The following is a 16,441-nucleotide window of genomic DNA, read 5'->3' as shown; positions in this document are numbered from 1 at the left end:
ATTTGATGTTCAAACTCATGAACTTTGTTTTTTTTTTTTTTTGCAAATAATAATTAACTTAGAATTTCATGGCTGCAACACGTGCCAAAGTAGTTGGGAAAGGGCATGTTCACCACTGTGTTACATCACCTTTTCTTTTAACAATGTCGAATATTTCCAAAAACAATTTGAAATGTGGACTCGTCAGACCACAGAAAACTTTTCCACTGTGCATCAGTCCATCTTAGATGATCTCGGGCCCACAGAAGCCGGCGGCGTTTCTGGATGTTGTTGACAAATTGCTTTCGCTTTGCATAGTAGAGCTTTAACTTGCACTTACAGATGTAGCGACAAACTGTATTTAGTGACATTGGTTTTCTGAAGTTTTCCTGAGTCCATGTGGTGATATCCTTTAGAGATTGATGTCGGTTTTTGATACAGTGTCGTCAGAGGGATCAAAGGTCATGGTCATTCAATGTTGGTTTCCGGCCATGCCGCTTACGTGGAGTGATTTCTCCAGATTCTCTGAACCTTTTGATGATATTATGGAGCGTAGATGTTGAAATCCCTAAATTTCTTGCAATTGCACTTTGAGAAACGTTGTTCTTAAACTGTTTGACTATTTGCTCACGCAGTTGTGGACAAAGGGGTGTACCTCGCCCCATCCTTTCTTGTGAAAGACTGAGCATTTTTTGGGGAAGTTACTTTTTTACCCAATCATGGCACCCACCTGTTCCCAATTAGCCTGCACACCTGGGGGATGTTCCAAATAAGTGTTTGATGAGCATTCCTCAACTTTATCAGTATTTATTGCCACCTTTCCCAACTTCTTTGTCACGTGTTGCTGGCATCAAATTCTACAGTTAATGATTATTTGCAACAACAAAAAATAGTTGATCAGTTTGAACACAAAATATGTTGTCTTTGTAGCATATTCAACTGAATATGGGTTGAAAAGGATTTGCAAATCATTGTATTCTGTTTATATTTACATCGAACACAATTTTCCAACTCATATGGAAACGGGGTTTGTAGATGTAGCGACGAACTGTATTTAGTGACAGTGGTTTTCTGAATTCTTCCTGAGCCCATGTGGTGATATCCTTTAGAGATTGATGTCGGTTTTTGATACAGTGCCGTCTGAGGGATGGAAGGTCACGGTCATTCAATGTTGGTTTCCGGCCATGCCGCTTACGAGGAGTGATATCTCCAGATTTTCTAAACCTTTTGATGATATTATGGACCGTAGATGTTGAAATCCCTAAATTTCTTGCAATTTCACTTTGAGAAACGTTGTTCTTAAACTGTTTGACTATTTGCTCACGCAGTTGTGGACAAAGGGGTGTACCTCGCCCCATCCTGTCTTGTGAAAGACTGAGCATTTTTTGGGAAGCTGTTTTTTTACCCAATCATGGCACCCACCTGTTCCCAATTAGCCTGCACACCTGTGGGATGTTCCAAATAAGTGTTTGATGAGCATTCCTCAACTTTATCAGTATTTATTGCCACCTTTTCCAATTTCTTGGTCACGTGTTGCTGGCATCAAATTCTACAGTTAATGATTATTTGCAACAACAAAAAATTGTTGATCAGTTTGAACACAAAATATGTTGTCTTTGTAGCATATTCAACTGAATATGGGTTGAAAATGATTTGCAAATCATTGTATTCTGTTTATATTTACATCTAACACAATTCTCCAACTCATATGGAAACGGGGTTTGTAGATGTAGCGACGAACTGTATTTAGTGACAGTGGTTTTCTGAATTCTTCCTGAGCCCATGTGGTGATATCCTTTTGAGATTGATGTCGGTTTTTTGTACAGTGCCGTCTGAGGGATCGAAGGTCACGGTCATTCAATGTTGCTTTCCGGCCATGCCGCTTAAGTGGACTGATTTCTCCAAATTCTTTGAACGTTCTAGTGATATTATGGACCGTAGATGTTGAAATCCCTAAATTTCTTGCAATTTCACTTTGAGAAACGTTGTTCTTAAACTGTTTGACTATTTGCTCACGCAGTTGTGGACAAAGGGGTGTACCTCGCCCCATCCTTTCTTGTGAAAGACTGAGCATTTTTTTGGGAAGCTGTTTTTATACCCAATCATGGCACCCACCTGTTCCCAATTAGCCTGCACACCTGTGGGATGTTCCAAATAAGTGTTTGATGAGCATTACCCAACTTTATTAGTATTTATTGCCACCTTTCCCAACTTCTTTGTCACGTGTTGCTGGCATCAAATTCTAAAGTTAATGATTATTTGCAAAAAAAAAAAAAAAAAAGTTTAACAGTTTGAACATCAAATATGTTGTGTTTGTAGCATATTCAACTGAATATGGGTTGAAAATGATTTGTATTCTGTTTATATTTACATCTAACACAATTTCCCAACTCATATGGAAACGGGGTTTGTAGATACATGCAACTAGAATATAATCTCTGTTTTGCGGACTCAATGCATGCACAGGCAGAAGTATTATTAATCACGTGGAAACATAACACATTAAGAGAGAGCTGTTTACAAAAGAAGGTGTGCTTTTTCACCTCAATGTTAGATGCATGATGTCTGATTGCCAATCAATTAATTAATAGTAAAAGAGGAACCGCAGCTTGATTTCATTATTATTCCATGTGTACGCTGTCAAATCCGGGATAGTCTCTTCGTAGCTGCTGGAAATTGGAAGGTTTGTTTAAGTTTGTGTATGTGGAAGTGCTCTTTTTGTTTGCGTGAGGAGAAAGAGCTTTTTTTTGTTTATAGTCTGTTAAAAAAAACAAAACAATAGCATTCTTTAAACCCATTTTGACCAAGTATGCAAACTGGTGTTACTTCTGCATATTATTCATACAAAAGTGAGTTTCTATATACAATACATTCTTCTGACAAGCTGATTAGGTCAAAAACTGATATTTCAGTAATATTACAAACCCCGTTTCCATATGAGTTGGGGAATTGTGTTAGATGTAAATATAAACGGAATACAATAATTTGCAAAACATTTTCAACCCATATTCAGTTGAATATGCTACAAAGACAACATATTTGATGTTCAAACTGATAAAAAAATATTTAGTTTATGAAAATAATCATTAACTTTAGAATTTGATGCCAGCAACACATGAAAAAGAAGTTAGTGATTAAGCTGAGGAATGCTCATCAAACACTTATTTGGAACATCCTACAGAAGTGCAGGCTGATTGGGAACAGGTGGGTGCCATGATTGGGTATAAAAGCAGCTTCCATGAAATGCTAAGTAATTCACAAACAAGGATGGGGTGAGGGTCACCACTTTGTAAGCAAATTGTCAAACAGTTTTAGAACAACATTTCTCAACGAGCTATTGCAAGGAATTTAGGGATTTTACCATCTACGGTCTGTAAAATCATCAAAAGGTTCAGAAAATCAGGAGAAATCACTGCACGTAAGCGATGATATTACGGACCTTTGATCCCTCAGGCGGTACTGCATCAAAAACCGATATCAGTGTGTAAAGGATATCACCACAAGGGCTCAGGAACACTTCTTAAAACCACTCTCAGTAGCTACAGTTGGTCGCTACATCTGTAAGTCCAAGTTAAACTCTACTATTCAAAGCGAAAGCCATTTATCAACAACACCCAGGAACGCCGCCGGCTTCGCTGGGCCCGAGCTCATCTAAGATGGACTGATGCAAAGTGGAAAAGTGTTCTGTGGTCTGACGAGTCCAAATTTCAAATTATATTTGGAAACTGTGGACGTGGTGTCCTCTGGAACAAAGAGGGAAAAAAAACATCCGGATTGTTATCGGCGCAAAGTTCAAAAGCCAGCATCTGTGATGGTATGGGGGTGTATTAGTGCCCAAACCATGGGTAACTTACACATCTGTTAAGTCACCATTAATGCTGAAAGGTCCATACAGGTTTTGGAGCAACATATGTTGTCATCCAAGCAACATTATCATGGACGCCCCTGCTTATTTCAGCAAAACAATGCAAAGCCCCGTGTTACAACAGTGTGGCTTCGTAGTAAAAGAGTGCAGGTACTTTCCTGGCACGCCTGCAGTCCAGACATGTCTCCCATCTAGAATGTGTGGTGCATTATGAAGCTTAAAATACGACAACAAGACCCCGGACTGTTGAAGCTGTACATCAAGTAAGAATGGGAAAGAATTCCACTTTCAAAGCTTCAACAATTAGTTTCCTCAGTTCCCAAACGTTTGAGTGTTGTTAAAAGAAAATGTGATGTAACACAGTGGTGAACATGCCCTTTCCCAACTACTTTGGCACACGTTGCAGCCATGAAATTCTAAGTTAATTATTATTTGCAAAAAAACAACAACTTTGAGTTTGAACATCAAATATCTTGTCTTTGTAGTGCATTCAACTGAATATGGGTTGAAAATGTTTTGCAAATTATTGTATCTCGTTTATATTTACATCTAACACCATTTCCCAACTCATATGGAAACGGGGTTTTTGTACAATGATTCTGCGGTTTTTATTATCAGTCTGTTCCATAGGGTCTGTTGAAAGCCAAAAAGGAATCTTATACGAAACCTTGAAAATTTGAGATGTCCGATAACGGCTTTTTTGCCATCCGTCAGAGACACTTTAAAATAATCCCAAACCCTGTCTTTAGTCAGTCACTGAGCGAGCTCGCTTGTTACCCACGGCTACAGCACCGGCAACAACACGCCGTTGTTTTTGTTATGCTCTGCTCGCTGCGGTTTGATGAAGTGAAGTGAAGTGAAGTGAATTATATTTATATAGCGCTTTTCTCTAGTGACTCAAAGCGCTTTACATAGTGAAACCCAATATCTAAGTTACATTTAAACCAGTGTGGGTGGCACTGGGAGCAGGTGGGTAAAGTGTCTTGCCCAAGGACACAACGGCAGTGACTAGGATGGCAGAAGCGGGAATCGAACCTGCAACCCTCAAGTTGCTGGCACGGCCACTCTACCAACCGAGTCATCAAGCATCGCCAGTAAACCTCTCTTGCTGCAGTCGTGCTGCAACTCCTGTGTTGTGCGTGGGAGAGAGGAAAGGGGAGGGGCTTCTGACTGGGAGACGCAACTGCTCCGTACTTCTTTCTATATCCGTTTAAAAAGTCATTAATTTTACTTTTTGAAACCGATACCAATAATTTCCGATGTTTATATTTTAAAGCATTTATCGCCCGATATCATCGGACATCTCTAATGAAAATCCAATCAATCTGTTCTAGACACCAAAAACATGTTTATACACAAATCAGTTTCCTTAGAGAATAATGTATTGTAGCAAGAAAGGGATTTATGCCTTAAAAACTACAATAGTGCCGTAACTTAGGAGTTGCATTGGTTCTGTGATGGAGCTCTTAACCCAAAACACTTGTATCTCAAAACATCTCACATTGAAATTGATTTAAATGGTCTTTGGCCTCCCTAAAACAGTAACATTTTAACACGTAAGATGTCTTTTACAAAGAAAAACTAAATTTTAGATAGCATCTTAAAGTACAGTAGTGTTATGAATTAGTGTAATAATAACGTACAACATTTACCTTCAACAGTATCTCCATCCAGCTGCTTCTCTGTCAAATACACCATCAGCAACTTTTCCATATTTTGAAGGCTAAATATCCGCCGTCTGGACATTAATTTTAAATTTTTAACTAGGAGTGATGCAATTGAATTGCTTCGCTCTGTCATGTTTTTAATTATTTGTTTCTTTAAGTCAATGAATATCATTCACTTCTTCTCTGCACTGTCCTTCTCACTTCCTTGCTTCCCATGGTTGGACAACAAGGTTAGGTCCGCCTCTAGCCGTCTAAACCAGATGTTTTGCTCCGCCAACTAATGGCGGGAATGCTTGTAACTCCAATTTTTGCTTGCGACTTAAAACATAACAGAGTACTTTTAACTTGAAGGTTTGCTGTATGGATTTATGTTAAAAAATGTTTTTATTTTGAAGCCGTTGCATCCTGAAAACCTACAACATAATTAAATAAGCAAACATCTGATTGTCATACGTATAAATATTTTTTTCTTAACATTAAGCTAGAGTAATAATAATAATAATAATAGATTGTATTTGTAAAAAGCACTTTACATTGAGTAAACAACCTCAAAGTGCTACAATGTATTAAAAAGTAATACACATCAAAAGATAATTGAAAAAAAACTACAACAGCCTTATAGCTAGAAGTAGTATGCATATATCTAAAAAAAAAGGGTGTTTTTTTTTAAAAGAAGGGTTTTTAAGCCTTTTTTAAAAGCATTCACAGTCTGTGGTGCCCTCAGGTGGTCAGGGAGAGCGTTCCACAGACTGGGCGCGGCGGAGCAGAAAAGCCTGGTCTCCCATTGTTTGTAGCTTTGTCCTCGGAGGTTGGAGGAGGTTAGCCTGTCCGGAGCGGAGGTGTAGTGTAGAGGATTTAGGGGTGAGTAGTTCTTTGAGGTAGAGGGGGGCATTTCGATGAAGGCACCGGTTACAATACTGAAGAAATAATCATGTGAACTTCGGGGAGAAAATACCAGATTTTTTGTGCTGTTGGTGCAAAAAAAATAATATTGATCATTTTTTAAACATTCCACCTTGTGTCTTTCAACAGAAAACCAGTAAAAGGTGTTGCTCCTGAGTGGCCGAGCAACATCTACTTCACCTTCCAGTTCTACCGTTTTCCACCGGTGACGTCGCAGCAGCTCCGACTGCTGAACAGCAGCAAATTGCAGCAGAAAGATGGCGACCCGCTTCCTTGTGTTCTAACCGCCATTAACAACGACGGAAGCGTGAACTCTGGTAAGGATCCACAGCTTTTGATCTTCAAAACAAAAACATGTGATAATACCCATAGAAGAGGAAATGAAACATACTGCAACATGGACAATTGTCAGGTGTTTACTTCACTGTAGCTTTCTGTAGCAAAAATTGCAACTTATTTTGTCAGGTTCAAACACTGGTGACATATATTAAACAGACAAGAAGCAAGGAATCAAACAGAGACAGAGTTCAATTTAGCTCAATGAGGAGAAACGTCTGGGCTGTACTTTTTGTACAGTCTTCTACCACGCTCTGACGAAAGGCCGCACGCCTCCTCTTTTATTTGGACTTTCCCTGATTACATGGGAACAGCTGTTTCTACATGTAGGGGGGGTCGTAAATATTTCTGTTGATTACAATACATGAAAGAAAAACAACACCTTCATGTTGCTTCCCCCCCTACACAGTGGAGTTTTACAAGCCTTCTTCTTGGTAGGTTCAAATACAGCTTTTGGTTTTCTCGCCGGGAACTCATTAACACATAGTTTTTGTGGTAACTTAGATATAATTATTCTAACCCATTTGCGTTGGTGTCAGATGCGAATCATATTGTGCGTGCAGTTGACATACCGTGACGTATTTCGCTCTTCTGTTAAGTCACCATCCATACAGGTTTTTGGAGCATCATATGTTGTCATCCAAGCAGCATTATCATGGCCGCCCCTGCTTATTTCAGCAAAACAACGCCAAGCCACGTGTTACAACAGCGTGGTTTCCATCCATCCATCCATCCATTTTCTACCGCTTATTCCCTTTCAGGGTCGCGGGGGGCGCTGGCGCCTATCTCAGCTACAATCGGGCGGAAGGCGGGGTACACCCTGGACAAGTCGCCACCTCATCGCAAGGCCAACACAGATAGACAGACAACATACACACTCACATTCACACACTAGGGCCAATTTAGTGTTGCCAATCAACCTATCCCCAGGTGCATGTCTTTGGAAGTGGGAGGAAGCCGGAGTACCCGGAGGGAACCCACGCATTCACGGGGAGAACATGCAAACTCCACACAGAAAGATCCCGAGCCTGGATTTGAACCCAGGACTGCAGGACCTTCGTATTGTGAGGCAGACGCACTAACCCCTCTGCCACCGTGAAGCCCCCAGCGTGGTTTCGTAGTAAAAGAATGCAGGTACTTTCCTGGCCCGCCTGCAGTCCAGACATGTCTCCCATTTAGAATGTGTGGTGCATTATGAAGCGTAAAATACGACAACAAGACCCCAGACTGTTGAAGCTGTACATCAAGTAAGAATGGGAAAGAATTCCACTTTCAAAGCTTCAACAATTAGTTTCCTAAGTTTCCAAACGTTTGAGTGTTGTTAAAAGAAAATGTGATGTAACACAGTGGTGAACATGCCCTTTCCCAACTACTTTGGCACGTTTTGCAGCCATGAAATTCTAAGTTAATTATTATATGCAAAAAAAAAAAAGTTTATGAGTTTGAACATCAAATATGTTGTCTTTGTAGTGCATTCAACTGAATATGGGTTGAAAAGGATTTGCAAATCATTGTATTCCGTTTATATTTACATCTAACACAATTTCCCAACTCATATGGAAACGGGGTTCGTACAATGATTCTGCGGTTTTTATTATCAGTCTGTTCCATAGGGTCTGTTGAAAGCCAAAAAGGAATCTTATAAGAAACCTTGAAAATTTGAGATGTCCGATAATGGCTTTTTTGCCATCCGTCAGAGACACTTTAAAATAATCCCAAACCCTGTCGTTAGTCAGTCATCGAGCAAGCTCGCTTGTTACCCACGGCTACAGCACCGGCAACAACACGCCTAATGTATCGAAATACATTAGGCTCACCGTCGCCGCCTGATAATTTTTGTACAACCGTGTTCTGTGATGCTCCTCGATGTTCTCCGATACGGAGCTACTTCCCTTTCAATCAGCCAAGCGGCCTCTGATTGATGTCTATCCACGTCTCGACTAATGAAATGGAAGAGATATTACAGCTACTGACAGAGCGTGATATTGAACACACAAACATTTCTCCCCGTCCCCAGCCTTCAGGCCACTAACGCGACTCTACCTCTTCCCGAGACGCACATTCCGGATTAGCGCTGTCAATATATCTCCCTCATGTCTCTCCCAGCCTGCACACCGCACTTTATTACCCGGTGTGATTTCCTCCACAAACCCTTCTACCGCCCGTATATTCTCTTTCTCACAGTCTTAAAACCCAATTTACTTGTAACAACTCAACTAGAGCTAGCCTTTTACTTTTGAAAGATTAAGAGTAAAGGGTATGATTAAGCAGGCGGTCCGTTTATTGGTCCTTTAACCGAGCAGTTTCACCTTAAATATCACCACCGTGCACGTATGTCACTGCCAGCTTGGGGAAAGAAAAGGTAGAATCACAATAAATGCTGATACTTCTAAACAAATGCACACAAAATGGTGAACATTTATCCAAACAGGCACCATTTTTGTGTTCCCTTTAGGCCCGGGCCGATAAATTGATGGATCAATTAATCTGATCACTTTGTCGGAATCAATAAATTGCTGTGTTTGTTTTCTTTGCCTCTTGCTTTCAAAAGAGGGTTCACTCTATACATCGTATACAGCACCTAAGCGCGTTTATTCAATTGCCGAATTGAATGAACTGAGTGGACCCTTTTGTCAGTCATCCACTTATTCAATTACAGAATTGAATGAACTGAGTGGACCCTCTTGTCAGTCGTCCACTTATTCAATTGCAGAATTGAATTAACTGAGTGAACCCTGTTGTCAGTCATCCAGTTATTCAATTGCAGAATTGATTGTACCAAGTGAACCCTCTTGTCAGCCATCCATTTATTCAATTGCAGAATTGATTGAACCGAGTGAACCCTCTTGTCAGTCATCCAGTTATTCAATTGCAGAATTGATTCAACTGAGTGGACCCTCTTGTCAGTCATCCACTTATTTAATTGCAGAACTGATAGAACTGAGTGGACCCTTTTGTCAGTCATCCACTTATTCAATTACAGAATTGAATGAACTGAGTGAACCCTCTTGTCAGTCATCCACTTATTCAATTGCAGAATTGAATTAACAGAGTGAACCCTCTTGTCAGTCATCCAGTTATTCAATTGCAGAATTGATTGAACCGAGTGAACCCTCTTGTCAGTCATCCACTTATTCAATTGCAGAATTGAATGAACTGAGTGGACCCTCTCGCCAGTCATCCACTTATTCAATTGCAGATTTGGATGAACTGAGTGAACCTCTTGTCAGTCATCCACTTATTCAATTGCAGAATTGAATAAACTGAGTGAACCCTCTTGTCAGTTATCCACTTATTCAATTGCAGAATTGATTGAACCCGCTTGTCAGTCATCCAGTTATTCAATTGCAGAATTGAATGAACTGAGTGTACCCTCACGTCAGTCATTTACTTATTCAATTGCAGAATTGATTGAACCAAGTGAACCCTCTTGTCAGTCATCCAGTCATTCAATTGCAGAATTGAATTAACCGAGTGAACCCTCTTGTCAGTCATCTACTTATTCAATTGCAGAATTGGATGAACTGAGTGGACCCTCATGTCAGTCATCCACTTATTCAATTGCAGAATTGATTGAACCAAGTGAACTCTCTTTCAGTCATCCAGTTATTCAATTGCAGAATTGATTGAACCAAGTGAACCCTCTTGTCAGTCATCCAGTTATTCAATTTTAGAATCGATTGAACCGAGTGAACCCTCTTGTCAGTCATCCAGTTATTCAATTGCAGAATTGATTGAACTGAGTGAACCCTCTTGTCAGTCATCCAGTTATTCATTTGCAGAATTGATTGAACCAAGTGAACCCTCTTGTCAGTCATCCAGTTATTCAATTGCATAATTGGTTAAACTGAGTGAACGCTCTTGTCAGTTATATACTTATTCAATTGCAGAATTGAATGAACTGAGTGAACCCTCATGTCAGTCATCCACTTATTCAATTGCAGAATTGAATGAACTGAGTGTGTTGCGATCTGCTGCTCAGATCTTCACATGTTTGTTATTTCCATTTTTGTTTCATTCTCAGTCTGACCCGTTTATTTCCTGTTTTGCCCATCACTCTGGTTACTCATTAGTTCACCTGCTACACTCGTACCGCACACCTGCTTCAGCTAATCACCCTCCTTTATAAGCCAGCCTTTTCTGTTCAGTCTTCCTCGGATCCTAATTTGCCCACGCGCATCAGTGACGACTCTCATCATTCGTATGTATTTTCTCGCTAGCTCTCACGCCAAGCCACTTTATTGTCTAGCTTTCATGCTAAATGTTTTGTTTACTCTTTTGTGTCCTCGTACCAAGTTCTAGTTTTCCTTGTTTTATCCTAGCTTTCACGCTAGCGTCTTTTGTTTACTTTTTCTCTTTACACCAGTATTTTTGTTCATAGACTTTTGTTATTAAATACCCTTTATCTTACCTATGCTGTGTTCTGCTTCGACGCATCCACGGGAAAACCACACCGGCATTACAATGCCGAAGAAGAGTCATCACAGTAGGATCCGAGCATCAAAATGTTTTTCCGCGTCGAAACCACGTGAGGAACCCTTCGACTTGGGTTTGTGGTTGGAGCTCGTGGCTTGGGAGCAGGAAAGACTTGACTGTGGGCCTGAAGTCCCCTCCGAAGCCGTTCGCGCTGCCCCGAAGAGGCGGGGGGTCCAGTGGAGAGGTCCCCCGCACGGCAGTAATGTTCCAGCACCACTTATTCCTCCCCATGGACACAGCAAGTTTCACCCCGTCCAGGATTCACCCGTCATTACCGGTAATCCTGCTTGTTTTTTTTCAAATCATTCCTTAAGCTGCCATGACACTTTTTCTGACACAAGCGATGACGTCAATTGGGGAACGCCCACCGGTGACGCAACACCGGCCTCTGTTGATGACATTTTTTCAGAAGATTTTTATATTGTGGACAGTAATTCTCATTCCCAACCTTTTTTGAATATCAATAACATTCATGACAAGATACAGAATTATCAGGATATTTTTTCTTATTATTCTAGTCAACCTCAGTCACCTAGTTTTTCTCCTACACCTCCTTTAAAACCTCATTCTCCGGCCAAGTCCAAGGTGTTTCCTCCCTTTTCTAAAGGAAATTCTGGACAAATTAAAGGGGAGGAGTCGGCCCGCCTCCAAGCCTCCCACCACCCTCCCTTAAGGTCAGTCCCTGACCATAGGGAACGGGTCTGGGATCCCCGTCTGGAGGAAGGGGCTATGACCTATAGCTGTGCTACGGAGGTAGCACAGATACTACCCTCTAAACCACAGCCACCATGTAGACCTCCTCCACCTGTTTTTCCCCCGGCCAAATCTCAACGGCCTTGTAGACCTCCTCCACCTGTTTTTCCCCTGGCCAAGTCTCAACGGCCTTGTAGACCTCCTCCACCTGTTTTTCCCCCGGCCAAGTCTCAACGGCCTTGTAGACCTCCTCCACCGGTGTTCGGACTCGCGAGGTCATTACCTCCAGCACGTCCTCCACCACCGGTGTTCTGCACTGCTCCCAGTCTGGTTCTCACACCAGCACATGACTCTCGCCTGGTTTTCAAGCCAGAATTAGACTCTCGCCTGGTTTTCACACCAGAAAATGTTTCTAGCCTGGTTCTCAAGCCAGCACTAGACTCCCACCTGGTTCTCACACCAGCCTCCGACCCAGAACTGGTTCTCATACCAGTTACAGACTTTAGCCTGGATCTCACTCCAGCAACAGCTCCAAAGCTGGAGCCCACTCCAGTACCAGCTCCAGAGCTGGAGCCCACTCCAGTACCAGCTCCAGAGCTGGAGCCCACTCCAGTACCAGCTCCAGAGCTGGAGCCTACTCCAGCACCAGTGTCGACGACGGGGCTGGAGCCCACACCAACGTCGACAACGGGGCTGGAGCCTACAACTGTGTCGACAGGGCTGGAGCCTACTCCAGTACCAGCTCCACGCCGCCAAGCGCCGGTACCAGCTCCACGCCGCCAAGCGCCGGTACCAGCTCCACGCCGCCAAGCGCCGGTACCAGCTCCACGCCGCCAAGCACTGCCGACGACTAATACGCCTGCCTCTACGACGTCGCCGTTTGCTTCTACGCTGATGACAACTGCGGCTTCCACGCCTCCGACGACGCCTTCTGCGGCTTCCACGCATCAGACGACGCCTTCTGCGGTTTCCACGCATCAGACGACTCCTGCGGCTCCCAGGCCGCCTCCGACGACTCCTGCGGCTCCCAGGCCGCCTCCGACGACTCCTGCGGCTCCCAGGCCGCCTCCGACGACTCCTGCGGCTCCCAGGCCGCCTCCGACGACTCCTGCGGCTGCAGCACCCGCATCATCCTCGCCAGCTGCACTCGGGCCTGCTTTGGCTGCAGTCCCCGCACCCTCGTCTGCTGCTTCCAAGCCTGCTGGGATTTCGGTGCTGAGGCGTCGTCCACCACGTCGACCACGGGAGTGGCCTCTGCGAGGTCATCCTCCTCGCCAGACACTCCCTCCTCCATGTCGGCCACGGATGTGGCCGTGCCCGGGTCGTCCGCTTCGCCGGGCACCTCATCCTGCGAGGCGGCCACTAATGTGGCCTTTTCGAGGTCGCCCGCCAAAACTTTTTCGGCAGCAGCGTTCCACCCGCCGCCGCCACATGATGTGTCCTCGGTGGATTCGGGGACATGCGATCTGGCGACCCTCCACCGTGGCCTCCCTCCGCCCTCCCTTCGTTTGTGGACTTTCTGGTTTTGGGGAGGGGGTTCAAGTTTTTGTTTGTGTTTTTGAGACATCTGGTATCTGTCTTTTGTTGGGGGGGAATACTGTTGCGATCTGCTGCTCAGATCTTCACGTTTGTTATTTCCATTTTTGTTTCATTCTCAGTCTGACCCGTTTATTTCCTGTTTTGCCCATCACTCTGGTTACTCATTAGTTCACCTGCTACACTCGTACCGCACACCTGCTTCAGCTAATCACCCTCCTTTATAAGCCAGCCTTTTCTGTTCAGTCTTCCTCGGATCCTAATTTGCCCACGCGCATCAGTGACGACTCTCATCATTCGTATGTATTTTCTCGCTAGCTCTCACGCCAAGCCACTTTATTGTCTAGCTTTCATGCTAAATGTTTTGTTTACTCTTTTGTGTCCTCGTACCAAGTTCTAGTTTTCCTTGTTTTATCCTAGCTTTCACGCTAGCGTCTTTTGTTTACTTTTTCTCTTTACACCAGTATTTTTGTTCATAGACTTTTGTTATTAAATACCCTTTATCTTACCTATGCTGTGTTCTGCTTCGACGCATCCACGGGAAAACCACACCGGCATTACAATGCCGAAGAAGAGTCATCACAGAGTGGACCCTCTTGTCAGTCATCCACTTATTCAATTGCAGAATTGAATGAACTGAGTTAACCCTCTTGTCAGTTATCCACTTATTCAATTGCAGAATTGATTGAACCAAGTGAACCCTCTTGTCAGTCATCCAGTTATTCAATTTTAGAATTGATTAAACCGAGTGAACCCTCTTGTCAGTCATCCACTTATTCAATTACTGAATTGAATGAAATGAGTGGACCCTCTTGTCAGTCATCTATTTATTCAATTGCAGAATTGAACGAACTGAGTGGACCCTCTTGTCAGTCATCCAGTTATCCAATTGCAGAATTGATTGAACCCTCTTGTCAGTCATCCAGTTATTCAATTGCAGAATTGATTGAACTGAGTGGACCCTTTTGTCAGTCATCCACTTATTCAATTGCAGAATTGAATGAACTTACTGGACCCTTTTGTCAGTCATCCACTCATTCAATTGCAGGATTGAATTAACCGAGTGAACCCTCTTGTCAGTCATCTACTTATTCAATTGCAGAATTGAATGAACTGAGTGAACCCTCATGTCAGTCATCCACTTATTCAATTGGATAATTGAATGGACTGAGTGAACCCTCTTGCCAGTCATCCACTTATTCAATTGCAGAATTAAATGAACTGAGTGGACCCCCTTGTCAGTCATCCGCTTATTTAATTGCAGAATTAAATGAACTGAGTGGACCCTCATGTCAGTCATCCACTTATTCAATTGCAGAATTTATTGAACTGAGTGAACCCTCTTGTCAGTCATCCACTTATTCAATACCATAATTGAATGAACTGAGTGAACCCTCTTGTCAGTCATCCACCATCTGTGTGTCATTGGGTGGAGGAGGAGTTGCTACTTTATACAAAGGTACAGAGAGAGCGCTTAGGTAGTCCCTAGTCGCTACTCGCTAGATAGCATGTGTCAAATTTAGATCTGGACCGCCTCTTAAATTTTTCTGGCCTGCCACATCATTTAACCTCTCATGGCCCAAGCTGTTTGTTTACATGTTTTTTTTTTATTTCTCTTTGCTATTTGGGCTTATTGGACCCTAATTAGAATAAAAACTAAAAATCATCTTTTGATATGGTGTACTTAGTCCATAAGTACACAAACGTGTACTTCATGTGTAGTGACATGCTATTTTTTATTTTTTACACTTTTTTTTTTCAGATTCCATTGTATGTTATACTCTTCTGACGCCACCAGATGGCAGTATAAGTGTCCACATAAGCGGCCACAAGACCCCAATTCAGTAGTGTACACAATTTACATAAGAAACCAAGAACTCGCCCTCGATCATTGGGCTGTTTATATTGCGGGAAAGCGGGCGTGAAAACAGGCTGTCGACTACGTCACTCAGGTCCGCATGGAGCTGGAGGGGCCGTGGCCTCCAGCCCCGCCTGATTTTCGAGAGATTTTTGGGTGTAAATTTGTCCCGGGAGGTTTTCGGGAGAGGTGCTGGATTTCGGGAGTCTCCTGGAAAATCCGAGCGGGTTGGCAAGTATGTCTACTTCTCAATAATAACTTTGATAAACTTTTGATACACAACCTTTGGGTCGGGTACCCATGAGTGTGCTCATGTGTGAGCCTATAAGCCCATCTTCCATTTATGGTGGATCCAGAGAACTGGTTGGGTTTCTTTAGGTCTTTTCTGGAATGTAAACATTCTCAGCAGCACAGCACTGTTGAGGTTTCCTATTTGGGTTTTTTGTCCTGCCATCCATCTCCCTAATGTCAGCACAGCGAGGATTTGTTTCCACACAGGGTTGTCTGGCACACACTCATCGGTGTGGTATTATGCGGCAACTGCCACTTGTGCAAGGCAGCGTCGTGATTGTGTTTGTGTTCCTGTGAATCTCTGGACATTACTCACTCTTTGTGGTCTCCGTCTCTGCATAGCAATGGTGGAAAATGGCCTGGCTCGCAGTGACGGTGTTTTGTTAAGGTCCACTCACTCTCTGACCATCTGTAGAAAAACCCAAGCAAAGTGCGTCAATCAGCCTTCGCCACTTATTGATAGGAATCTTTGAGAAGGATAATTAAAGTAAAGTTAAAGTACCAATGGTTGTCACACACACGCCAGGTGTGGGGAAATTTGTCCTCTTTATTAGACCCATTCCCTTGTTCACCCCCTGGGAGGTGAGGGGAGCAGTGTCCACGCCCGGGAATAATTTTTGGTGATTTAACCCCCAATTCCAACCCTTGATGCTGAGTGCCAAGCAGGGAGGTAATGGCTCCCCAATTTTATAGTCTTTGGTATGACTCGGCCGGGGTTTAAACTCACAACCTACCAGGGTGGACACTCTAACCACTTGGCCATTAGGACTTAATTTCTACTACACTGAATTAATTTCTAATACGACTGACGTCAAAAATAGAGCAAATTGCTCGTTA

At 43.0% G+C, this 16,441-nt stretch overlaps 1 protein-coding gene across 2 annotated transcripts in view; it reads left to right on the top strand.

Annotated features, from left to right (window-relative positions):
- The window catches only part of nphp4 (nephronophthisis 4), a 520,514-nt gene that overhangs the window by 311,849 nt on the left and 192,224 nt on the right, over positions 1-16,441 (top strand). For both annotated transcript variants that reach the window (XM_061904800.1, XM_061904799.1), the window contains one exon: positions 6,544-6,731. In XM_061904800.1, the coding sequence (XP_061760784.1) occupies positions 6,544-6,731 (188 nt within the window). The remainder of the gene's footprint in view (positions 1-6,543; positions 6,732-16,441) is intronic.

Source organism: Nerophis ophidion, linkage group LG06 (assembly GCF_033978795.1).
Source record: "Nerophis ophidion isolate RoL-2023_Sa linkage group LG06, RoL_Noph_v1.0, whole genome shotgun sequence".
Lineage (NCBI taxonomy): Eukaryota > Metazoa > Chordata > Actinopteri > Syngnathiformes > Syngnathidae > Nerophis > Nerophis ophidion.
Note: the sequence above shows the minus strand (reverse complement) of the source record. Positions and strands in the feature narration are given on the sequence as shown.